Source organism: Trachymyrmex cornetzi, unplaced genomic scaffold (genome assembly GCF_001594075.2).
Source record: "Trachymyrmex cornetzi isolate Tcor2-1 unplaced genomic scaffold, Tcor1.1 scaffold392, whole genome shotgun sequence".
Taxonomy (NCBI): Eukaryota; Metazoa; Arthropoda; class Insecta; order Hymenoptera; family Formicidae; genus Trachymyrmex; species Trachymyrmex cornetzi.
In genome coordinates, this window is record NW_017298663.1 from 376,051 (window position 1) to 401,038 (window position 24,988).

General features: G+C 32.6%; 3 protein-coding genes across 5 annotated transcripts; 2 read left to right on the plus strand and 1 right to left on the minus strand.

Moving 5' to 3' along the window:
• Nucleotides 1-1,232: 1,232 nt before the first annotated feature.
• On the minus strand, nucleotides 1,233-15,625 carry LOC108764020 (proteasome activator complex subunit 4A). Its single transcript, XM_018512007.1, has 13 exons — nucleotides 15,378-15,625; nucleotides 13,438-13,578; nucleotides 12,877-13,042; nucleotides 12,391-12,789; nucleotides 12,024-12,172; nucleotides 10,464-10,783; nucleotides 9,275-10,274; nucleotides 8,775-9,048; nucleotides 7,496-7,876; nucleotides 6,513-7,079; nucleotides 3,047-4,618; nucleotides 2,718-2,936; nucleotides 1,233-1,527 (listed from the first exon to the last, which is right to left on the minus strand). The coding sequence occupies exons 1-13, from the start codon at nucleotides 15,623-15,625 to the stop codon at nucleotides 1,384-1,386; spliced, it is 5,580 nt and encodes a 1,859-aa protein (XP_018367509.1). The 3' UTR covers nucleotides 1,233-1,383.
• Nucleotides 15,626-17,238: 1,613 nt separating this feature from the next.
• Nucleotides 17,239-20,791, plus strand: LOC108764028 (myotubularin-related protein 10-B). 3 transcript variants are annotated; one of them, XM_018512022.1, is made up of 11 exons: nucleotides 17,239-17,474; nucleotides 17,614-17,808; nucleotides 17,909-18,064; nucleotides 18,280-18,404; nucleotides 18,553-18,705; nucleotides 18,817-18,890; nucleotides 18,975-19,121; nucleotides 19,204-19,350; nucleotides 19,509-19,681; nucleotides 19,778-19,948; nucleotides 20,050-20,791. In XM_018512022.1, exons 1-11 carry the CDS (start codon nucleotides 17,412-17,414, stop codon nucleotides 20,524-20,526), a joined length of 1,881 nt encoding a protein of 626 aa, XP_018367524.1. In that variant the 5' UTR covers nucleotides 17,239-17,411; the 3' UTR covers nucleotides 20,527-20,791. The 3 variants fall into 3 exon arrangements, with proteins under 3 accessions (XP_018367524.1, XP_018367523.1, XP_018367525.1); XM_018512021.1 differs by having other exon boundaries at nucleotides 18,817-19,121; XM_018512023.1 differs by lacking the exon at nucleotides 17,239-17,474 and having other exon boundaries at nucleotides 17,746-17,808; nucleotides 17,895-18,064; nucleotides 18,817-19,121.
• Nucleotides 20,792-22,973: 2,182 nt separating this feature from the next.
• Nucleotides 22,974-24,862, plus strand: jagn (jagunal). The gene is made up of 4 exons (XM_018512056.1): nucleotides 22,974-23,335; nucleotides 23,718-23,859; nucleotides 24,127-24,342; nucleotides 24,525-24,862. Exons 1-4 carry the CDS (start codon nucleotides 23,244-23,246, stop codon nucleotides 24,651-24,653), a joined length of 579 nt encoding a protein of 192 aa, XP_018367558.1. The 5' UTR covers nucleotides 22,974-23,243; the 3' UTR covers nucleotides 24,654-24,862.
• The last annotated feature ends 126 nt before the right edge of the window (nucleotides 24,863-24,988 follow it).

Here is a 24,988-nt window from a genome sequence, read left to right on the forward strand (position 1 = left end):
AAAAAATATTTTATACATAATTATATAAAAGTATATATAAATATATATGTAATTATATGTAATTATATATAAAACATTTTTTCTTGGGGCGTTTCAAGAGACAGGAATAGGATTAAAGTAAGTGATAACATAATAAATAATTGTATTATTTACTACATAAAAATTTTTTTATTTATTACATAATAAATAATTTCATTACTTATTAGTACATTTATTATACATGATTGATGGGATAATTACGAAGATCGTGAAAGAGGATATATGCTGTAGATTTTAATCATAAAAAGAAATGCCACTTGAGCGATAAGGACAGATGTATGCGTTTGAGTAAGACAAAATTATATTATGTATTAAATTTAATTCCTGCCGTTTTTCGTCTCCAAAATTGATTTGTTTCGAAGGGAAGATGAATGAATACCTTAATCAAAGTAATTTCCTCCATTTTCTACTTTATTACTAATTAATAATACTTTTATTAAAGTGTTATATCATATAATATAATGTAAGAACCGAATCAAAGATGTCACTACTATTATCGAATTCGGAATTAAAAAAGTCTGTACTATCGACCTCGATCAAGTTCGGTAATCAGTTTAGCATTCCCTTAAAGACCGACAACCCTATGCAAATTTTTGTCCCAAGGGGCTGGAGGTAATTGAAGAACGCCAACGTTATTGACAATTGATATAAATTTGCGATTATATTAACATAAATATTAGGATAATATATCATTAAATTGATAATTTTTATTATATAAATTATAATTTCTGAAATGAATTCATTTAATATGAATATATATAATAGTTCAACATCTTAACATTCAGACCGTAGTGGCGCTTCGTATTTAAAGTAATGTTTCTATCAGGGTTGGTAAAGACTAATGTTTTTTTTTTTTAAGAATAAAATATATTATGTTTCTTCTTGAATATGTTTTTAATGCTTTAAATATGCTTTGAACAGTACTATAAAAAAAACATATTTAAAACATATTAAAAACATCAATTAAGCATGTTTTAAACTGTTTAAAACACGTTTAAAACGTTTTTTTTACCAACCCTGGTTTCTATTAATATTTAAATTAGAAATCAATTTTAACTTGATAATGTTCTTAATTCACAATATTTGCGAGTATACAATTTTTGCTAAAACCTAGAATATTTTGATACAGTATTTACGCTTTGTAAAATTATATTATGTATCAAATTATATAAATAAGTATATAAATGTCGGCTTAAATGCCATTTGTTGAGAGAGAATTTTTAATAATTAAAAAAATTTTTAATATTACATTCTTTATGGATATAATTTTCGTTACAATTGACATTACATTAGTCAGTGCATTATGCTATATTGCTATACTGTATTGTAAAATTCCATTTCTGATTAAGCATAATACGATGGCGGCACTGTTAAATCTTGTAAAACGGCTAATTGCTCTTCCGTAAAACATTGGGCATGACCTCTCATTCCTGTCCAACCATCGTAATGCGTCCGTTTGAAATCACTTAAAGTTTTCCTTATTGTCATCTATAATTAACATATTTATTTTAAACAAATTAATTAATTAATTATATGATCAATTAATTATATGATTATTGATAATCATATAATTAATATAGCATTACTAATTAAATGAAATTTTTTATATATGTGGGACACAAAGAAAATTTTATATGAAAAACTTAATTCCTTTTAAAATGAAACAATCCTATTTTTGATCAATGCGGATCTTGCATAATATTCTTATGCAAGGGATGATAGACACGATGCCGATTTTTGCCTAAAATGTGTAACATAAATTATACATATAACCGTTTTTTGACTCGCTGAATACGATGAAGCATTCCTTTCTGATTGTATCAAGAGACACAAACGGAATGCAATCTCCAACGGGTGCTTTCCAATTGCTTAACACATAACACATATTTAGCAAATTAATTCAAATATTTTCAATGCTAATAATTTTTAATAATTTGTTTCACAACATTTTTTTCTTTACAACTTTAAGTACTCTTGAAATCGTACAATTTTTGTTTAAACATTTTTTTCCATCTTTTATACTTTCGACAATATTCAGCTCGAAAAAGAAATATCGTTTTTTTTTTTCAAGGTATGTTGCACTTCTTAAATATGAGCTGCACATGTATAGAAAAATACGTGTCTCTTAGATTTTTATGTTTTACAACATATTTCGAGGAGGATCAAATCGGTTCCGGAGAATTGTGACATGTTCCTTGTGAATACTCTGAATACTTAGAACGTTGACTTAGCACACAAATAATAATTTAAACAGACATTTATTTGACATGAAATTGTGAACATGTTTCTTAACAATAACACAGTTTTGAAAATTTTATAATTTGTGGAATTAATAAATGTATTTCAAATTTCTTGTAATTATTCTTCAGCTCTGTAGAGGCGATTCTAGTTTTCATTTCACATAATGGATTGTTCCAAATCAGTATGTGATTTTTTAAAAATCATATAATTTGAAAAGTTACATGATATCTTTTTCTTCTATTTCCCATTTAATTTTTTAAAATTCGATAACTATAAAATCATATGATGGATGAAAATGATTTCTAATATCAAATTACGTGATTTAAAAAAATTACATACTGATTTGAAACAATCTGTTACGTGATTTACTTGTCTTAATTACATAATTTTGTTATGTAACTTTATGACATAATTATTATAATATATGATTAAATTACCGGTATAGGCTGTGGATCATTCATGTGAAGGCCGAGATGTTCGAAGACTGAAGGCACATATTTGGGCACATCATACGGATGAGCATGAATAAAAGCACACAGTCCAAGAACACCACCATGACGTATACGTATTGTATTATTTTTGTTTCCTAACGCATCTGGATTGATAGAATTATTTTTCTTTTGCAATCGAGTCCTTGCTTTTCTCTTAAACTCCTCCTAAAAACACAATGGCAAATATTCGGGTCTCAAATTTTCTCAAAATTTAAAGTTGGAAAATTAGAATCATTAGAGAGGCTCGGCATTATGAGCAATCTTTAGAAACTTGCCAGTAATTTTTCGTGATCTGTGATAAATGTGCAATGCAATAATCCACCGAGTACTTGACTAGCCTTCTCTCTGACCTCTAAACGATCATCTTCTAACAAGTGCAAAACGATATCTTTAACGCAATTAGTCCACAACGCGTTACTAAGAATTATGCCCATATTGTGAAAAACCAATACTTGAAGAAATTCCAAGCTAGTGAACCTGGCAGACCACGATGAATGCTCGGATACTTTTTTCACTGCTGTCAATGCTATTGACATATCTTCCGGCAATGTGAATGCCTGCGCAAGCGTTGCTAAGGTACGTAAACATGATTTATTAAGCTCTTCATCCGCTTCCGAGTTTTCTAATTGACATATGATCGGAAATATCTGATAAAATCCTGGTGACATGATATACTGTGAAGGAGCCAGGCTAATCGTAATCCATTTGCAAACAGTTTTCAACAATCTTATAGGCATCTCCTGTTCTTCCATTCTGGATTTCGACGTTTCTTTTGATTCATCGACCGAAACATTAGCCACCTTTTCTAATAAAGTTTCATCTTTGTCAAGATTGCTTGATTCGACTATATCATCATCCTTTTTAAGTTGTTCTAATTTCGGCACAATTTTGTCGATTAGAGTCTGCATTCGCGGAATCACAATGTCAGTTGTATTGTGCGGGAATCTCAAATCAGAGTTGAATATAGTAACCAGCACTGATCCCAGACGTTCTCGGACATTTTGAAACGGATTCGTCAGCAATCGGTTCTCCAAGCGCACCAGCAAACGTTGCAGCAGTTCCATTACCCGCCACGATTGTTGGTTCAAAGCGGATTGCAGTACATACAGACGACCGCACTCCACGAACGAGTCTTTTAACGGTGGATCCTCCATCAGACATTCAAGTAGCCAGTGGTGCCTATTAGGATCCCTACGTTGTTGCATTGTCGCGAAGCATACACCCCAATCTATAACGGTTTCTTCCGTTAGATTCGCGATCGCGATTCTTATGATGGGCAATAATGCCTGCCACAAGTCAAGTGTCATTTGGAACGGCCAATGTTTGGCGCCTCTGACTATTCCAGCTGCAATCTCCGCAGCACATCGCTGGCTGCTTTCATGCTTGTCCATTACCAGTCGTTGCAAATGTGGCAGGAAATGTTTCAAATGAACGATCCCATGATTGCGAAATACGCCCTTAAACAGAACACACCTCAACGTGCTGAATTTGTCCTTGCCTTTTTTCTCCTCCAAACTGAAATAATTTACAAGCTTCTCAATGTTTTGCGGATCATCGAAAAAGGAATAGATCTCCCTCTCACAATCCGTCAGCTCACGTATTTCTGGATCAAGGCAGGGTTGTTGGGACGAGGGTGCGTATACTTCCAAAATTTTTGGCCAAACGTAATAGCCTATGTATGGTTGGTGAACGTATCTGGACTCGTCCCATTGTTTAGCGGTTAATGGACGAGTTTCGTAATTATACTGAAGCCAAGAATTATCAACTCTTATACCGGGCATGATATTTTGCGATTTTCCTTCCTTTTTTATACTTTCATTGGATAAGTTGTGTACATCAACTGTTATCTGGAAAAAATAAATGTTTTAATATGTATATTAATTTAGGGAAAGCTCTGTTACCTTTTGCCTACAAATTAATTGATCCCTACAATACCGTTTGCCTTATACATCATATTTGCCGACAGTTCGTTTGCGAAATAAAAATTATTCCGGAAAAGATTGTCTACATATACACAAATAGAAATTTCAAAGAAAAAGTCATATGTATTATTGCCTACAGATTAATTGCCCACAAGCTCTTTTATGCATAAATAAAAAATTAAGGTAATTATTTTAAATAAGAGTCACTACAGCTTCCTAAAAATCATGCTCTATGACTACATATACATGCATTTTATGTATTAAATTTTCGTCTTACTAAATTAACGAGTCTACAATATATTAAAAATAAGGTAATTATTGCGGAAAGATTAAACCTTACCAACGACTTTGACTTTGATATATTGCCAAGGTCATAACCCTGAGTAACTTTCAACAGATTTTAGTTGATGGTTGTTATTCGTTAAAAAGTTATTAACAAGGAAATTCATCAATAAAACTTGACTTTTGTATACAACTGTGCTACAATGAAACAAATTCCCTGCTTTAACAATGCAAAATATTTTCTTATATAATTTTTGTTTTTATACAAAAATGCATTGTTTTGTTTATTGATAAACATTTTTTAAATTGATAAACAGGTTTTATTGATAAACTTTTTTTGTTAACGAACTTTTTAACGAGCGATGGCTAAAATTTATTGGTCACTCAGAGTCCTGACCTTGACAATCAAAGTCAAGGTTGTCGGCAAGGTTTAATCTTTTCGCAATAATTACCAAAAATAATAGCTACCAAAAAGATTAGACCGACTCCTATGCCTAAAGGGCATATATATTGAATATAACCCTTTCGTACCTCCGGGTTTCCTAAAAGAGATGCGTTTCATATGAAGACGGTTTTATGGGTTTTATAGGTGCTGATTCCCCAAATCTATCATCAAAATTTAAATTCAAAATGGCAGATTCAAGATAGCGATCAAAACCTAAAATATCAGTATATTTATCATATGAGTTCGGATTTTATTTTTTTTAATATATATCGTAGCACGCACGCACGCTCACTCGCACACAACCCAAAATATATTTGGAACTGTAAAAGTTCTCTGAATGTGACAAATTGTGGGTTGCGCACACTTTGATTATATATATAAACTATTATAATATTTATCATAATAAAGTTGTAATCATGTTTAAATAAGATTCCAAGTATATAATTAGCATTAATTCTGTAATTTTTCAACATAATATACGATATAATATATGGTTTTCAAATCCAAAAATTTTATTTTTAGCAAAATTTAGGAAACTATGTTTTATTGAAAACATCTGAAACAAGTCAAAATCAAAATCGAAAGGATTATTTGCTTAAAAGTTTTTTTTTTCATAAGTGGGATTTTCGTAAGTGTATCCTGGAGGTACGAAAGTAAAATCTTCGCCTTAGTTTTCATGTTTCTAATGCATACAAAGAAATTATAGTAGACATTTCATTTTTTGAGCATTTGTTAGACAGTTATATTAATTCTGTTTAATAACTGATAAGCAAAATTACTTAGAATCCCATAAGTTTTTTTTTAATTTTAACAAATTTGTCAAAATTGTGACATGATAGAGTTTTTAAATTCTGCTTTTACAAACTACAAGAAACAATTACTTTTGTCTTTGCGCATTTTTTTTTGTTTAACGGTATAATAATGTGGTCTGTTTTCTGTTTCTGCACTAGACTGCACTAGAAGTCTTTTTCTCGCTTTTGACAAATTCTCAAACATATACCTATTTTACTTTAAGTTCCAAAAGTGTATACTGGTTCAGCTACAGAAAACAGACCTATGTTTGCTATACAAAATCTTATAAAATTTATGTACCTTCAAATGTTTTCGTTTTTGTTGTTTCAACATAAATGTCACTACCCTGGTGGCAATTTTTCTTTCTTGCAAGGAATCGTGTATAAGCGCTTGCAAAAAATAACGCACTAATTTTGCGGAATAAACTTGGTTTGGATGCACCAAGTCTCGTATGAAAGTCATCGCCATTAATCTGTGCCGCCAATGTAAAGATTCCTCAAGTATACAACGCAAAAGTTCATCGAGCAGATCACTATATGACTTCAGATTAGATTTATTAAGTTGCTTTAAATTGCATGCACCCTCTTCTACCTCGTTTCGATCAGGCTGTGGCAAAGCTGGTTGCGGAAAGTCTTTCCACAACGCTTGTGCAGCCGTCAAACACGTGTCGGATATTTCGAGCTCGAGCGTATTTAAACAGAAATATTTACTTATAGTATCTACAATGTTCTGTTTCAGGCGAATTACAGAAAGTTTTTCGGACGGCTTGGAAAGCACAATGGCTGGCCATAATGATGTCAATATATTCAAATCTCTTTGCGTAATAATAGGAATATGTTGCGGTCCGAGCAATATATACAGAACACCCTATTTTTAAATATTTTATAAAAATTTATTATTATCAACATTTTCCTAGTAAATCATTATTTTTATATATAGTGTTTGCTGGTATCTAGATGAAATTATCTAGCTAATCTAGATGAAATGGCTTTATTTTAGCTTTATTAGAATATATATTATCTTAAATAATCAAATAAAACTTGCTCCAAAAACATACAATTAAAGGAAATAAGGAAGATGTGAGCCAACGCTAGATGTTTGTTGCTAAATATTTTTAATACAAATATAATCTAAACAAATATTTCAACTTATAGGTCATTCTCAATGTTGTTAAAAATAATTTTCCATTACTAGAAGCTGGAAAGCACATCTACATATTAACAAACACTGTTTACATATTTATATTGTCGTTTCTAATATCTAATGTTTCTAACAACTCTTACCTTATATGCATCGTGATGTTCTTCGGTATCTTTCCTCAAAATATCGATTAAACGCGGCATTATAAGCGTGTAAGAATATGGGAAAGTTTTAAAAGCGGAGAAGAGACTGGTTTGAGCTTTTGATCGTACGTCTGCGTATCTGCCTACGGCCAAAGTGAACAGTTCAAATATTATTCGTTTATGAGTTTCTGTAAATGCGACTGATTGCGCAATTGATCTGACTTCGTGCTGAATGTCACAGCGATCCATTATCACTGAAGCTATGTGACTCTTATTTCCTACCAATCTATCTTCAAATGTCTTTTTGATGGCTAAGAAACCTTTGCGTCGTCCATCACGTTCGCGTAATCGTATCTTTGCCAGTAATAGACTGTTCCAAATCTATAATATTAGAAAAACATTCTTAAAAATCTCACGTGATTAATGAAGAATTTATATAGCTCCATTTTAATCTATTTAGTAGTATCTCAAAATCCTTAAGTTAAAAAAAAAACAATATTTTAAATAAAAGTTGCTCAGTTACAAGAGGAAAAGAAGATGATGACCTTGATTGATCTTGAGAAAATATCCTGAAGATCAAGTCAAAATTAGTAAAAATTTTTTTAACGGAATTATATATATATTTTTTTATATAATATGATTCCTCTAATTATTCTGCATATAAAAGTATTAAGATAGAGACATAAAAAAACCAATAGTTTACGAGATATTTTATACTTTATTGACACTTATTGACATCAAATATTAAATGTAAGCAAAATGGATAATTTTTTAAATAACCTATGCGTTTTCTTTTTATACATCAATTGATTCATCTCATTATTCTGTTCATGAAGGTATTAAACATAATTATCAAAAAGTTAACAGTTTACAAAATATTTAATATTTTTCGTCAATATATGTGCCACAATAAAATATCCAATGTCTCGTAAACTATTTTGGTGTTTTATTTATAACGTTAAAGACATCGTTTTGTCATTAAAATGTAATATTCTGAAATTTTATGTAAAAAATAAAAGTATCTGTATACCTAAATACTTTTAAGGTACATTTAAGGTACCTGTACGCAGATAGTAAAAATAGAGTACTTTGCACAACACTGGTAATGACTTTATGTGACCTTGAAAAAAAAAAAATTGACTTTCGAATATTATTATTTATCCCCTTTCAGACCGTATACTTTTCTGAATAATTTTTTCGTATTTTTTATTTTACATATTTTAGTGTCAAAGTTAAAATAGAACATCGTGTATATTTTCAGTGGTTGATATATACATACCCGTATTAATCCGAAGAAACATTTCGTATTGTCTTCCGCATTTTCGAGCATTACCCGTTGAATTTGACTCATGACTTCAACCAGATAATGTCTAACATTGCTTCCATCAGGCATTGTAATATGTCTCTTTATTCCACATGTGGGTATTATAGATACATTCCATTTTACGGAAGATTTGATCAATTCGAGTGGTGTTTCTGTCCATAATGGTAGGACAGATTCGGAACCTCTAATAATACTGCATACGATGTTCAAACTGGCAAATAATTCTTCCCTGCAGTGTATTTATTTATATTTATTAACAGTTGAAATTTTTATTTTTTTTTTAATTTAAGAATTTTATGTGTAAAAAAAATGTATTTTTTAAATACCACTTTATATGTGTGTCTATAAATTCAGGTTAAGATGTGTGCCTCTATCTTTGTTAAAAATTTGAATCTTAATTCGAAAGACTATACGTAATACAAGATAATTGAAATAAAAACCATATATGAACTGACCTACTTAATATACTAGTATCTTTGCAGTATCTATTAAGTTTGTCAATTTGAACCATTAAATATCTTGAGAATATTTGTTGTACAGCAGCGATTTCTTCTTCACCAGGAATATACCAATTAATGTAAAAATTATCAAGATCCACACTTTGACCCCATTCTCTAACATACGGATAGTTGGAATCATTATAGTCTCTCTTATTTGATCTATACTGCCATGGAATAATCATCGATAATGACGACAGAATAGACTTCAACAAATGACAGGCCAATTTATTGCCGTCCATCGATCTCAAAAGAAGAACGCGGTCGAGAACTTTGAATAGTGTATCCATATGTGGTATCAAATTATTGCCAGGTGTGTCAACTATAGCAGACAGTATGAGCATAGCATGTAATAGACGATGATCTAGGTTTTCCTCTTTCAAGATGTCCTCTTCCTCGCTTACTAACAGCAAAATCGTTTGTGCAAGTGCAGGCAATAGTGCGCGCAAAGTATCGCATCCGTTAATGTGAGAAAAAGTATTGTACACAGCTGCCGCTAGTTGGCCCGCGACTTTAGTCTCGAGAATTCGCTCAGTCATAAATGTGCGTAACTTGTGTAGAGCGCTTTCGAAGATTACATCACTCATTTCCCTCAGAAGGGTCGCACATACGCCGGAAAGTGCTACTTCCGCTATCGACTCCAACTTGCTCTTTGAGTTACCACCGCGGTTCTCGAGTCGCACATTCTCTGACGAGCTAGAATCTATGAACATGAACACTCTGTCCAAGAACTGCAACACGAAATCTTCAAAACGCGACGTTGCCTCGCACACTATCCTTTCTTCCTCTGTCATGATTGCGTTCGATCTGGAAGAGTCCACAATAGGGATCAACGTGGCATAAACGGAAATAAGACGGAACGTAGCAAAAGTTTTTCCAACGTCATTTGGATCAATTCCGGGTAACAACGAAAATAGCAGCGGTAACACGTGCATCGGTCCTTCTGAATAAGCATAACCTGTGAAAGATAATAGTTATATTGCATTTCGTTGATTCGATTTAGATTTGAAAAAAGATTCAATTTGGCATAAAAAAACCTTGAGTCAAAGAACATTTGAACATTCCTGTTCTGAATTTAGAAAAAATATTTTAGAGTTTTAATTTTAAATATATCTGTGAAATACAACTGTAAGTACAAGTTTTATACCTTCGTTTATATTCCTAGAACCTTGCACCATTGGTCTGGCAACAGCTACCATACAAATCATTGAAGCTGTAAGTTTATGTGGTTCAGTCAAGGAATCAAATGTAGAGTGCATTCTTTCCAACATGTCCGGTATTACTAAATTCGGTCTCATGGTGGCTAGATGCTGTAGAGCTTGACATGCATCATTTATACAAAATTTATTAAACATAGCCGTCATAGCTACTGGCAATATACTCTTAACGAAAGCATCAACGTCAGAATCAGTTAATTTGTAATTATCAGGAATTGGAGTTTCCCATGTTGGTTTAGTATATCTCTCTCTGAAATCGCATAAAAAATGTATTTTATATTAACCAATTCAATAGTCTATAACATAAGCATAAAAAATATATTTTAATATTTAACAATAATTAAAAAATGGTATAGGACTCCGTTTGGCATTTAATAAATTACAGTCAAGAATGTATAAGAGTCAGCGCGGTACTTTGTGCGCAAATATAACACTAAAAAGGTTTAAAAATCCATTTCTCTGATAAAATAGTTTATCTTATCTTTTAACAGTTTATTTTAATATTTATCCTTACGCGTTTTGATTTATTTCAAATCATTCTGTGGAAATTGAACATATTAATTCGACTGATTACTGTAGCTGACTCCTACTTCCCTATACATTTTTATCTATAATTTATTATAATATTTAGTCCAGTAGAATTAGACTGAAAAATAATCGTTTCAGAAAAAATTGTAAACTGGTATATCTTTTCATGAAAAGGCCAGGAAGGAAATGTATATGTTTGAAACTCATAATTCGTGTGGAAAATATGCGAAAAAATTGGGCAAGTTGCAAACAGCAGATTTTTCGCTCGTATAGAACGAAAGATATTGATTATATGGAAGAAAGTTTACTATAAAAAATGTAGATAGGTATTTTCGAAATTCCTACAAAATGTGACGTATAACGTTAAGATCGGTCTATTAGTTAAGTTGAAAAAAAAATTAAGATCACCAAAAAAGCCTTTTTTCACTCGCTCTATTTATTGAGATTTGTATGCAAGGTTTTGAAATTCTTACAAAACATAGCTTTCGTCATGACAAAAAAATCACCTCTGTTTCAACCTTAAATGTTTATTAGTTTTTGCAAAAAGTCATTTGTTCTTAAAAAACTTGTATGAAAAATCTAATTTCTTCATCTTGAAAAATCAATTAGTTCAATTCTTTTCTCTTCTGAAAAATCAACTAGCACAATTCTTTTCGCATATTTCTCACACGAGTCACGAGTCTCAAATATATTACATTTCTTTCCTGATGGCTTTCCGAAACTTTTCGTGAGAAGAAATATACCAGTTTTGTGTACAATTTTTTTCTGTTCAAACCCTAATTCTACTAAATTATAATTATATAATTATACTTTTTAGATATTGTAATAATTAAAAAAAAGAAAGGGAAAAAAAGAAGGTACGAAGAAAATAAAGGAGAGAAAAATAAAAGAAATATAAAACAGAAAAAAAGAAAAGAAAATATTGATATATTAAAAAATTAATATATTAACCATTTACGTACACGTGTAAACGTATGATAAAATGATATGGAAGTTTAACAAGGAGTTCCTTTAACTTTACCATCCATCGCCCAAAATTTGCTGGATAAAAATATGTTTCTATAGTTTTCAAGAACTTTTCCAAATATGTCTGTGTACTTGAGCCATTTCCCTATAAAGCATGAGTATATGTATAAGGTATAAGTATGTATAAAGTACAATAAGTACAAACATTTTTCACGGAGTTATGCTTACTTGAAGTTACGCAAAATTTTGTTATAAATTTATGTTGTGATAATTTTGTCGACGTATGTATATATATATAAATATCTATATGTGTACCCGCACATATTCTTTATCCACATTTACATTATACGCATAATATCTTACCAAAGTCGCTACTATCCACATAGTTATTGACGACATTTCTATTTTGTGATTCAAGTTGTTTGACGTCTGCTTATATGTTACTGGCAAATTTAAGCATCGTATAAATCTAGTAAACATGAAGGGAATATATGATTCCCAATCAATATACCCAATATTAAAAGCTGCCAATCTTGCAATTAAACACATCATACTGTTTTCCCATTGTTGACCATTGTGGCATACCTTCCACATGGTCATAAACTCATCAAACCACAACTGATATCCAATGGAATGATGCTCAGGAGATAGTTGTAATGGCAAAAAACACTCTAAAATCTGAAGACTTGTGCACATTGTTAATCCATCATGAGGATAAAGCTTCGGTCTTAATTCATCTAATATTTCTTGCGTAGCGCTCAACTGTTACAATAATGTTACAAAATTAATCATATGCCGAATCTGATCAGAATGTTTCTTTTCCTTAAGAAAAAAATCGTTCGTTCTTACGGGAAAATAAATTTTTATGGAATATATCACGCAATGTAATAAAGTTTTTAACCACAAAAGGTTACGATGTATTCCAATTGTATTGCGCTGTAAACAATGTATCATAATCTTATATAAAGGTCTCCATGGAAGTTCTAATTCATCTGGACTAATTAATTTCTTTTTCCTGAAAAAAATGGATTATATCAACTAAGGTTATTTATGTTAAATAAATTATATTTATAACAACTTTTGCAAAAAATCTGTTTATTATGACTAGATCTTTACCACATTTCCATCTCAATGTTTATAGTACTTGAAATAATAAAATTAATAACACATTATGTTAACTGTTTCTGTTCAAAAAAGTAAAGTTATATCTATGATCAGTCTTGCCTTTCTATCCAAATAAAGTTATCTCATGGAACAATTTTCTAATCACAACTTATGTTAAAATTATATATAAGCTATTTTTTATTAACTACAATCTTTTAGAATTTTCTTAAATGTACTTGAAAATATTTAATAATATAATAAATAATAACTTAATCAACGATATTCTTCGATTTCCATTTCACTTACTTTAACAATAAAATCAAAGTAGTAGAAAATTTGTTGATAAGGTTTGAATCCAAATTCGGTATGGTAACAAGCTCATACATTAATTTTATAAATGCTATGTGATCTTTTTTACTAAACTTCATTCCATATAGTTCTATGTACCTGAAAAACAATTTAACTTAATGTCATAATAAAATAGATATAATACAAAATATATAAAACAGATTAAAAACATATTAGAAAGCAGATAGTACTCAATAAATTAACAATGAGCAAACGGTACTTAATTAATATAAATTTAAAAACTACGCTTATTAGAGATAGAATCTTCTGTAATGCAGGTAATTTATTTGCCCTTTTATAATAGTATTATTTTTTTATACAAATCAATTCTGTCATTCTAGAGATATTCACTTGTTTTTGTTTTAAATCCTTATATAACTCAGATTATAAATTAAAATTTTTAGATCACAATTGATATTTAGAAATAAAATTTTTTTCTTACATTTCTACTTTCTTGAATAATTGCTTCCACAATATTTTAATATAAATAACTCAAATAATAATTATATTCATTTATTCTATATGTATATTTAAAAAGATAGACAAAATCATTCATTAGTTGAATATGTGACAATAAAAAGGTAAAAAAAAACATCATTCTTTATTTTACTTTTAATCTTTATATATATATTTTTTTTGTAGAGTTTTCGTCATTCCAGTCAAATTTTTTTTAAACCGACTCTTTCAAATCCTAAATACCAATTGTAATTAAAAAATTTTGATTAAAACCCAAAGTTACAAAAATGTAAAACAAAAGTGTAGGGGTCACTTAGAACTTCATGAGTCAATCTAATGAGTATTATCTGGCCTAAGTCCTACCAGGGTTCTTATAGAATGAGTCGACAGTTAACAGTCCTAAGTGGTTCTAAGTCTTATGCCAAATTTCTTCGCTTCCAGATAAGTTGCAGATAACCTTATCCAGGAGATATCTTCATTGTATTCTGGGAGATATCTCTTGGTTAAAGTTATCTAGAGGCGAAGAAATTGGGCATTAATCAATAAAGTTGATCAATAGTCAAATCTTGTATGACTAAGATCTGTTTTCACAATATATGGTTACCTAAAGATTAAAGGTTACCGACAGATTCATTAATGAAATTCATTTGTAAATTTCTTGGTTACCTTTAATTTTTAGGTAACCATATATTGTGAAATCGGCTCTAAGCGACTAGTTAAGATATCTAATTACTGACTACCTACTCATTGTAGAATCCCCACTAAACATTTGGGATTTTTTTCTTTTTTTAAAGAGCTGTACACAGAAAATAAGAATTTCAACTTGTTAGAAATTATGTAATGTGGAACACATTTAAGACAAGGGTTTAAATCCTTATTCTCCATTCCTTTGACTGTGCACAGCCGCTACAGCCTAACTTAGGGCCAATTTCACAATATATGGTTACTTAAAGATTAAAGGTAACCAAGAAATTCATGAATGAATTTCATTGATAAATCTGTTGGTAACCTTTAATCTATAGGTAACCATATATTGTGAAAACGGGCATTACAGTGAGTTCTTTGTTTCTTGTTACTTGCTTTCTATCTCATGCTTTCTTCCTTCTTTGCATGTTACCAACAATCGCACTTCTCGTTATATGTTTCTTGTCTATTCCAAAGTTTGTCAATTTTTATCTCAGACAATAGAAAACGAAAAAACTAACTGGATAAAAGGAAAAGAAGCAAAAAGTAGTAAGAACCAACAGGAAACAAAGAGCACATTATAGACTTAACACTTGAGCTGTTTTTCTATTAGAAAACAATTGATATAAATGTCATTCAAACATTGTTATTCATTGGATGCCAAGGATAGAACGACTGTGTGTCTTCTAAAAGGAAAACAGTATTCGTATACTATACAAAATATCTCTATGCTCTAAAAGCGAAATTTCGTCACTTACAAATTCAACCTGTTCGACCAAAAAACACATCCTGGTACTAGCTCACGTAGCATGACCGCGCGTCCCAAATTTCCTTTGATTTCAGCGAGCCATATACGCGACTCCGCATCAAGCTCATTCGCGTAGGGTAACAATTTATTGTACACTAGCTCCTTTTGCGGACGAAATTCCGCAAAATCTGTTTCGCATGATGACAAAGACGGCATCATTGAATTGTTCTCCGCATCACGATCGCACTCGTCCATCATAATCTCGTCACGATTTTAACAGTGAATAGATTAGAGCTGATTAATTAAAGCCACGTTCGATGAAGAATAGTGCGGTAATAACTTGCGCGCAGTTAAATCGACGACAACTTGCTTATTCTTATTCATTTTTAACAAGTCATGTTTGCGTCCTAGAAGCCATGTTTAGCATTCAAATAATCTGAACTAAGCTATTTTACAAGAAAGCTTTCTTGAAAAGAAAGCGCTACCATCCGAGTAAAATTGCATGTTTTAAAATTCCCTAGCTTCATCAATGGCCTATAGCGTTTTCGGCCCGATCGGGTTTGCACCAACCTTGGTTGGATTAATCTTTCCTATTGATTGACGTCACCCGCTCTACCAATAGGAGAGCACAAAACGCCATTAATCCAACCCAGGTTGGTACAAACCTGGCCGGGCCGAAAATGCTACTAGTTTACACCGATGGTTCGATCCGGGTCAGAATGCAAGAATCAACCAACTGCAGTCGAGCATTCCCCTGTTACAGTCGAATGACAAGGTAATGCTCGACTATAGTTGGTTGGTTCTTACATTCCGACTCGAAACGAACCCTCGATATAAACAAGGCCAATAAGGGCCTGCACACAATAGAGGAACAAGAATTGGATATTAAGATTTCAACCTATCAGAAACCGTGTATTTCAATGTAATCAGTATCTGATAGGTTGAAATCTTATAGCGTTTTCGGCCCGACCGGGTTTGCACCAACCTGGGTTGGATTAATCTTTCCTATTGGTTGATGTCACACTCTCTACCAATAGGAGAGCGCAAAACGCCATTAATATCTAATTCCTGTTCCTCTATTGTGTTCAGGCCCTATGTCTAGAGACCCTCAAAGAAAAGGCTATTGTTGGATTCACACTGAATCCGATGTGCGTCGTACGACGCTCTGGGGCTTTATTCTTGAAAAGAAACGTATACGAAAGTCTAGGGAAATGCTACAGTATACGTTACATATACTATAGTATTTCCTAGGCTTTCGTATACGTTTCTTTTCAAGAATAGAGCTCCTGCAACCAATCAGAAAGCAGAATTTAATTTCGTATCGATGATACGAAGCAAAATTTTGGGGATCGATTCTGTATCTTGAAACGAAGTGAAAAATACAAAAGTGAGCGAATTTCCTAGAATATTGATAATTTCATTGGTCAACACCTAGTAAATTTGCTCATTTTGTAATTTTCACCGCGTTTCAAGATACAGAATCGATCCCCTGTTTTCTAATTGGTTGCAGAGCGTCGTACGACGCAAATCGGATGCAGTGAGAATCCAGCATATTGCGTTATTTCTCATTATTTCTCGTTATTTCTCGTTATTTCTCATTACATTTTTGTACGTTTGTAATAATTACAAGTATTTTTACAATATTTTTTCAAACATTTTAAGTACATATGACCGTATGTGATTATTTCGTGTTTAAATTGCGCGGGTGTAGTTGGACCCAAATTTCATTGGCTCTGTTCATCGTGCCGCCATTGCTGTGTGCAATGATATACCTTTCTTCTTATATCATGGTGCAACTGAGCGCACCGTGTCAATCCCTTCCACCATGGCTTGTACAAAGTAGAGTTTAAATTTCTAGCTTCCACGAACGATATCGTAGTACCCTGAAAAAGTTGTGAAGTGTCAACTGGATTTTCGATTCAATTATGCGAGAAGAAAATTAAATGAAGCGTTATATCACTTACGCGCTTGTCGGCACTTTGCAGGAACCATATTAAACCTGCAAATTTTGATTTTCTTGAGATCGATCTCGAGATTGAATATCATGGAAAACAAAAGTAGCAACAACTTTATTAGTTACGTAGGATTAGAGGAGCACGAGCTACAGGTAATTGTCAACTGTATTTAAATTTGTATGTACATTCTCGCTTTTAATTAATCTTGGCATTGGTATATAAGCTCTTAATCAACAAAATTGCAGAAGCATCTGAATATTCAAATCGCTAATGGACATAACCCTTTTGTAGACCTTTAGTTCCAGCCGACGTAATTCATTAGTTGAAAATAGTATAAAATTATTACCAGGAGAAGTTCTTATTGCCGAGGCGCAAAGTGTTCTTATGTTTCTACCCGTTAGTGATCTAAAACAAGGAATATCTGGTGTTTTGTCAGTGACTAATTTTAAACTTACTTTTGTTACCAGTGGTGATTCGAATGGAGAGGTATATATACACGAAACGATATATAACTTTGCAATCGTTGGTTTGATTATCAAAGTGTGAACTGATGTTTAGACATGATATCCAAGAATGTGTGTTACAGAATGTTACTCGCCAACAAAATCATTTGTATGGATATACGGATACGTGTTTGACAAATATCGATGAAATTTACATTATGGTAGGAGATAAGAAAAGGAAGTTAGTTCCTGGTAATACAGTACCATCCAAAGTAAAAGGGATATTTATTATTTGCAAAGTAAGTTATTATTTTATAACGTATATAAGTGATTGATCTTGTATTGATATTATGATGCTCTCTGATGGTAGAATAAGTGTCGAAAATCGATTCTTTAGTTTAGATATCGCAGAGCACTAACTAATGATTGTTTAAAGTCAACAACTAACTTTATTGTATATAAACTATAAACATTTACAATGAAGAAAAATTATGTATTGCATTATAAATTGCAGAATCTAAGAACATGGTCGTTTTCTTTCAAATTTTCACCTCTTGGACATGGTAAGAATCTTCTGACTGCACTACTACATCATGCTTTTCCTAGCAGACACCAATTATTATTTGCCTACGATTACAAGTTAGTATTACAAACATCAAAGAATTACGAACATTATGTTAAAGTTACACTGTTAAAAAGATCCTCTCTTCTCATAATGTAATATACAATGTATGTGCATAGCACACTCATATAAGCTCAAAATAAATTTTTGTATGTCTAATTACAGAGAGGCTTACTACAGTAGTCTTGACAAAAATGTACAACTATTTCGGGATATTTCAGACTGGCAAAACGAATTGAAAAGAACGTTGTGTAGCGATGAGATAAGAAAAGGTTGGAGATTATCTATGGTTAATGCTAAGTTTCAACTTTGTCCCAGGTAACTTGCTCATTATAAGAGTACATTTACATAGTTTGCATAATTAACGTAATTACATATGCATTTGAAACAAATTCGTTGAACTGAATTTTAATTCCGTTATCTCTATAGTTTATCGCAATATGTAGTGGTACCTGCGTCTGTGACGGACAGTCAATTGACAGATGCAGCTAGACATTTTCAAGGTAATAGACCATCAGTATGGTCCTGGACGAGTTCCCATGGTGCAGCATTAGTAAAAATGTCTGAATTATTACCAACAATTACAGAGAGGATGCAGGAGAATATTATGTTTGAAAATGTTCGTAAAAGCCATCCTCAAAAGATACCACCCGTTGTTATCGAATTGAATAAAGAAATTAATGTAAAGTTAATAGCAGCAAGTTTCACTAAATTTATTAGCTTATGCACACCAGGTAAATTTTTATCATATGCCATACTAATACTCGCAAGGATCTACATTGCACAAAAAAGAAAATGTCTATATATTTATTTCAGAAAACATCAGACAATTCTGGATTCAAGATAATAATTTTTATTCATTATTAGAAAACACAAAATGGCTTAAATACATATCGTATTGCCTACAAAAGACAGTTGAAGTTTGCGATCGTCTTAATTTAGGAATTTCCGTCATCTTACAAGGTAGTTGTTCAGATAATCTGCTTGCAGACCTAATGTAGCGGACGTAAAGGAATCTTTTAACAGAAGCAATCGACTTTACGATTGACGCTATCATGTGGAATGGAAAAGTCGAGAGTTTATCAAAGTCGACTTGTGTCATAAACGAGAATCGTTTTTAGAAGGTGCTGCTAGAGACTTGTGCTGCGTTATATCGAGTTTAGCGCAACTGTTGCTGGATCATCACTTTCGTACTGTAGCAGGCTTTCAATCGTTATTACAAAAGGAATGGGTCGCTGGTGGCCATCCGTTTTGTGATAGATTAGGCCACATCGTGAAAGCTAATTCAGAAAAGGTACGCATGGCAAGTTAGAACTTGGCTTACCATTGAGAAACACTTAAAAACTTGGAATACTAGCATTGGCAAATTATCTTAATTTGATTTACACAGTCTCCATTGTTTCTTTTATACCTCGACTGTGTGTGGCAATTGTGTCAACAATATCCAACAGAATTTGAATTTACGGAAACATATTTGACCACACTATGGGACGCGGCACATGTTTCCATTTTTGATACCTTTATCTTTAACTGTGAGAGAGATCGGGCAGTGGCAGCTATGGTAATAAATCTTATTTGAGGCCATCTTCTTCCGAGAAGATCTCCATATGTGATTGGTAGCTAATAAGCTTACGAGCGTTACATATAACTTGGATTTTTCAGGATCCCAACACACCTCTTGTACTTCGTAGCGTTTGGGACTGGCGAGAACAATTCAACGATCAAGACATCTTGTTGTTTTATAATCCTTTATTTATTCCTTGTAGTTCTACCAACAAGATAAAAACGGAAAACGAAACAATTATAAAGCCTTTGTATGCGGTTTCTAGTCTCGAGCTTTGGACGCAATGCTATTTTCGTTGGATACCGACACTTGAAATTCGTAACGGCGGACAAAGACATGTCGAACTTTACATTAGGTTACTTCAAAATGACATAAATCAACATGGAATAAACGAAAGCTGCGTTTCACCGATAGATAAGGTCGGTATCTGCTCTCTTCATACAAATATCGATAGCTTTTATCCCTTTAGTAACAATAGGTCAGGGAATACTGTAAGTGCGCCGATTATGAATAGTTCGATCCTTCTAAGTGAGAGTCTATTAGACGCACAATCAGTAATAACTGCGACCGATTGACAGTATCTCAACACGCTGTTTTTACGGCATTCAAAATGCGTACCTGATTACATTCCCTTTCCTTCTAGCGTAAAACAAGATGTTTGTTTCGAAAGATCTTTCTAAAAGATATGACTTGTCAAAGCATTTGTAAAGGAAAGGGCATTTTCCAGGAACATTGGCTACGTTTACACCATTTAAGCTGCAGCCTATACAATAGGTGTCCTTGTTTATCCTGTGAGTTAAACAAAAACATCTATCGCATAAATCGCAGACTAGTGCCCATTTCCACCAATATAGATTAACTTTAATCTCGGTTCAACTTACTCTTCGTCTTTAGTGCATTTAAGCTGCAGCCTATACAATAGGTGTCCTTGTTTATCCTGTGAGTTAAACAAAAACATCTATCGTATAAATCGCAGACTAAGCGTACGGTGTAAATGTAACTATTATAGGTATATTTAACTCATCAGGTGATGTTTTTCAGCCATTTCTCAATGTAAATTTGTATTGAAGAATATAAGTTGAACCGAGATTAAAGATGATCTGCGTTGGTGGAAACGGACCTAAGCGTACGGTGTAAATGTAACTATTATAGGTATATTTAACTCATCAGGTGATGTTTTTCAGCTATTTCTCAATGTAAATTTGTATTGAAGAATAGGAGCTTTATAAAATATATGTCCATGAGAAATTAGTTGCGTTACATTATTGAGAGCAGCTAGAGTTCTTTTCTATGTAAAGCGATGGGGATATTTATATCTTGATGAATTTTATAAACTCTATTGGCGGACATTAGCAAAGACGGACTAATTTTACACACACACAATGGGTGCATTCGGGGAGCTCACTACCAGCACTACCGCATCACTCTATCCTTGTTGTTTATTAGACGAAAAACAAAGACAAAACGATTCGATGGCGCTGGTAGTGAGCTCCCCGAACGCACCCTATGCGTGTCTTCCAACAAGCGACACAAATGACACAATGGATCATTACAGCCTTGTTGTTTACCAATGTTAAACATAGATGACATGATTACTGTGTCGCTTGTTGGAAGGCACACTCTCAACAAACACAAACTGTAACACAATTGTTATAATTTTCCACTCAATATAACTGTAGTATAACAACAGTTATATTATTGAATGGGAGGAAATTATAACTAATAGTTATATTATACTATTTAGTGTTTGTTGGGATCATAGACATAATAAGAGTAAACCGAGCGTGTCCTCGTCCTCTACTGTGGCGTGAAGATCAGGTAAAAAAAGAATAGAGAGCAGATGCCGTGTAGCTTTCTCTGCTCGACTCAACTGTCTCTCTACTTTCTTTTTTCACATTATTTTACTTCCTCCCTCCCATTCTTTCCTCGTCAGAAAGAGAAAGCTACACGGCATCACTGAATTCTATAACATTGGAATGGGCATCGAGGAAAATTCGTGGCCGCAATTGATCAGCCGCCATTTTTATTTGCTGTGGTAGCGAATCAGAAGCGTTCGCGCGCGCGTTGCGATCGATGTATGGAAATCTATATGGACATGAATTGTATATAAACATAAATAATGTCAATACCCAGGCACACAGCACTTCATGTCGATGCTTTGTAGACAGTCACGCGATTTTCTATGCATCACAGCGGAGATGCCCATTCCAGTGTTATAGAGTTCAGTGCGCGGCATCCATGTTCTGTCCTTTTCTACCTAGTCTTCACGTTTTAAACTTCACGCTCGGTCTATTCTTATTAGGTCTATGGTTGGGATAGGATTAAAGAAAGTATAACATCTGTACATAAATCACAATGCGAATGAAAATAAAGAAACAGGTGTCTGCATGTGTAGTTTGAGACCTTTGGAGACATCTATGTTGTTACGAATTGATAAATAAAGTTTATAATTGAACGAAAAATTTGTCGAAGAGTATCTCGTAACCTACAGTAATCAATGTATTAAACTTAATGTATATATTTTCCAAATTAATATAATTCGACACTTGAAAAGAATTAAAGAGTCAAGTTTATAAGTCGACGATGGGACGATAGTCAATGGTAATATATTGGCTGCGTTCAGCAGATTCAGCAGTTTTGCAACCGTTTTATGATTCGTCGCGTTGATTGGATTATACTTTAAGATTTAAAGAAAGTCTCAGGTTGAAACTACCGTATTGGAGCGTGTTGGAGCATGCGACGCGACAAATCTACAGTTGGCAGCCTTTGAATCTTATGCGACATTCATAGGCCCTGTTCGCGTTGCATAAAATCCTCAAATATCTTTGCACTTAAAATGAGACAGATACATATTTTGCCTTGAAAAGAGAGAAAGCGAAGATGTCGAGTGCCAAAAGTGCAAGCAACGCGAACAAACCTATAGACAGAGACGGCGGAGATTTGAAGAGAGATGCTTGCAAACTGAGCACACCATGTTATCCCTTCCACCATGGTCGCCCCCCACCCCCAATTTATCTTAGCGCGCTCTCGGAGGTTTTGGACAGTCGGGATTCTCTTGATATTTTGGGTTACGTCGCCCTGGGTAGATACTTTGAGATACTCCGGACTGTTTCGGAATCACGGGGACTGCCAAAGCCTGACGAGGCCACTCTGTTTCCCATCTGGCTGCGTAAAGTTTAAAAATAGTTAAATACTCGTTGATGAACCACCGCGCATAAATTGCCTTGGATTTAACTTCTCCGCTCGAATGAATCTTATGTTCGTTCAAAGAAGAGACTAAACCTTACCGATTATGGCTTCGAAAGTTACGCTTTCCCAGGCTCTGGGAACAGATGGGAGTGATTATAGTCACCGACAAAAAATCGCGACACACTACCAAGTCAGGTGAGAAAACGCGAAAAAAAACGCAGAAATTACTTTTTCATTATTTTCATTCATCCAATAATACGATAATATCAATTTATGTTTGGTATCTATTTAAACAATTGTATATATATATATTTTTTTTTTGTTTACACCAACTATCAATTTATATCATATATATATTTTTTTTTTGTGTATATCAATCGCATCAATGTGTACTCGTTATTGAGTAAAAATTCGAATTATGTAGTTTGTTCTTGAATATTAGATGGATAAAAGACTTGGAGGTAAAAATTAAATCCATGAATTAATATGAATTAATATGAATTGCGAAATATGAGATATAGAAGGATATATATCAAAATATTTTTGTTAAAATATAAAAAAATGTACTTGTTTCCAGTGCAACTAACAAATCAAGACTGAAGTATTGTATATTTTTTCACTATCTATTGTTTTTCGTCATGCTCGCCAAACTATCTGCAGACATATTAGATCATCTGGATATATTTATTTTGGAAATCGAGGAGTTACAAGTACCACAGGTATAATAAAATATTTTAATATAGATGTAAAGTTCAATATAATCATTGTTTATAATTGTGGCTATATTTTAAGCAATTATGATATGAAAGTTTAATAAAAAATATCTTTTAAACTTGTAAAGCTAAAGCAATATATTATATATAAATCATATACTTTCTATGTATTTTGTCTTTTTCTTTATCACATATGTCATATTTAGATTAGCGATATTGAATGTATGATGAGTTTTTTAATCATCCAACGATTTAATTTTCCTTCTATTTCAGCCATTATGGTGGGAGTATATATGGTGCATTAGTTTGTTATTATCTTTTCTCGCTCTCTCTGCGATTAAAAGAAATAGGATTAAAACACTGCAAAAATATATGATAGGTATCATCCTGTTAGGTTATGGCCCGTTAGGTTATGCTATAGTGTATTACTTCAAGGATGTCTGGACATACTTAACTGTAGGCAAATCTGATGACATTCATTTGTGGCAGGTATGTTTATTTTTTTAATGTCATTAAATATCCTTAACTTTTTTTTTAACTAAATAAAGATGTATGTGTATTAATTATATTTGCATTTAATTAAGATTTCCTTTTGAAAAAAGGAATTTGATATTTCTTGTATTTTGTTCTTAAACATAAAACAATCATACTTTTATTGTTTTACTTTTCAGAGTCTGCCATATGGTGTACTTTGGTACGCTTTTATTCTTTTAGCTTCACAAGTTCATTGTTTCTCTTTGTACTTTTCTTGGAACCTGCTAGTTGCATGGAGCACACGAGGTGCCAAAAGAATGGACTAGACTCAAGAGGCAACTGTAACCATCCACAAATTACATTATGGACATCTATTTTGACTATGAGCCATGTTTATTGTTTGTGATAAAAAAGGAAAGATATATAATTGTTGTACAAGAAACAGCACCCAGACTCTGTAAAAAATATATGTGAGAGATGTATATAAATGAAAGAGTATCATTGTACTCAACATGTATATATGAAAATACACCGACGCACAAATTAGGTTTATATTTTTTCAAATGTTGGACTTTTTGTGCCTTGATTCCTATTTGCCATCTCTGACACGTAGCAAATATTCTCTCTATGTTATTTTTAAAAACTCCATATCTCAATGTAG

Coding starts and splice junctions, on each gene's coding strand:
- LOC108764028 (XM_018512021.1), top strand. CDS start 17,412: ATGGAAAACAAAAGTAGCAACAACTTTATTAGTTACGTAGGATTAGAG. Junction 18,405..18,552: donor TTATTTGCCTACGATTACAA/GTTAGTATTACA, acceptor GTCTAATTACAG/AGAGGCTTACTACAGTAGTC. Junction 19,351..19,508: donor AATTTCCGTCATCTTACAAG/GTAGTTGTTCAG, acceptor AATCGTTTTTAG/AAGGTGCTGCTAGAGACTTG.
- LOC108764020 (XM_018512007.1), bottom strand. CDS start 15,625: ATGATGGACGAGTGCGATCGTGATGCGGAGAACAATTCAATGATGCCG. Junction 10,784..12,023: donor TTTATCATACGTTTACACGT/GTACGTAAATGG, acceptor ATGCGATTTCAG/AGAGAGATATACTAAACCAA. Junction 2,937..3,046: donor CAGATCACGAAAAATTACTG/GCAAGTTTCTAA, acceptor TTGTGTTTTTAG/GAGGAGTTTAAGAGAAAAGC.
- jagn (XM_018512056.1), top strand. CDS start 23,244: ATGGCTTCGAAAGTTACGCTTTCCCAGGCTCTGGGAACAGATGGGAGT. Junction 23,336..23,717: donor GCGACACACTACCAAGTCAG/GTGAGAAAACGC, acceptor ACTTGTTTCCAG/TGCAACTAACAAATCAAGAC. Junction 24,343..24,524: donor ATGACATTCATTTGTGGCAG/GTATGTTTATTT, acceptor TTTACTTTTCAG/AGTCTGCCATATGGTGTACT.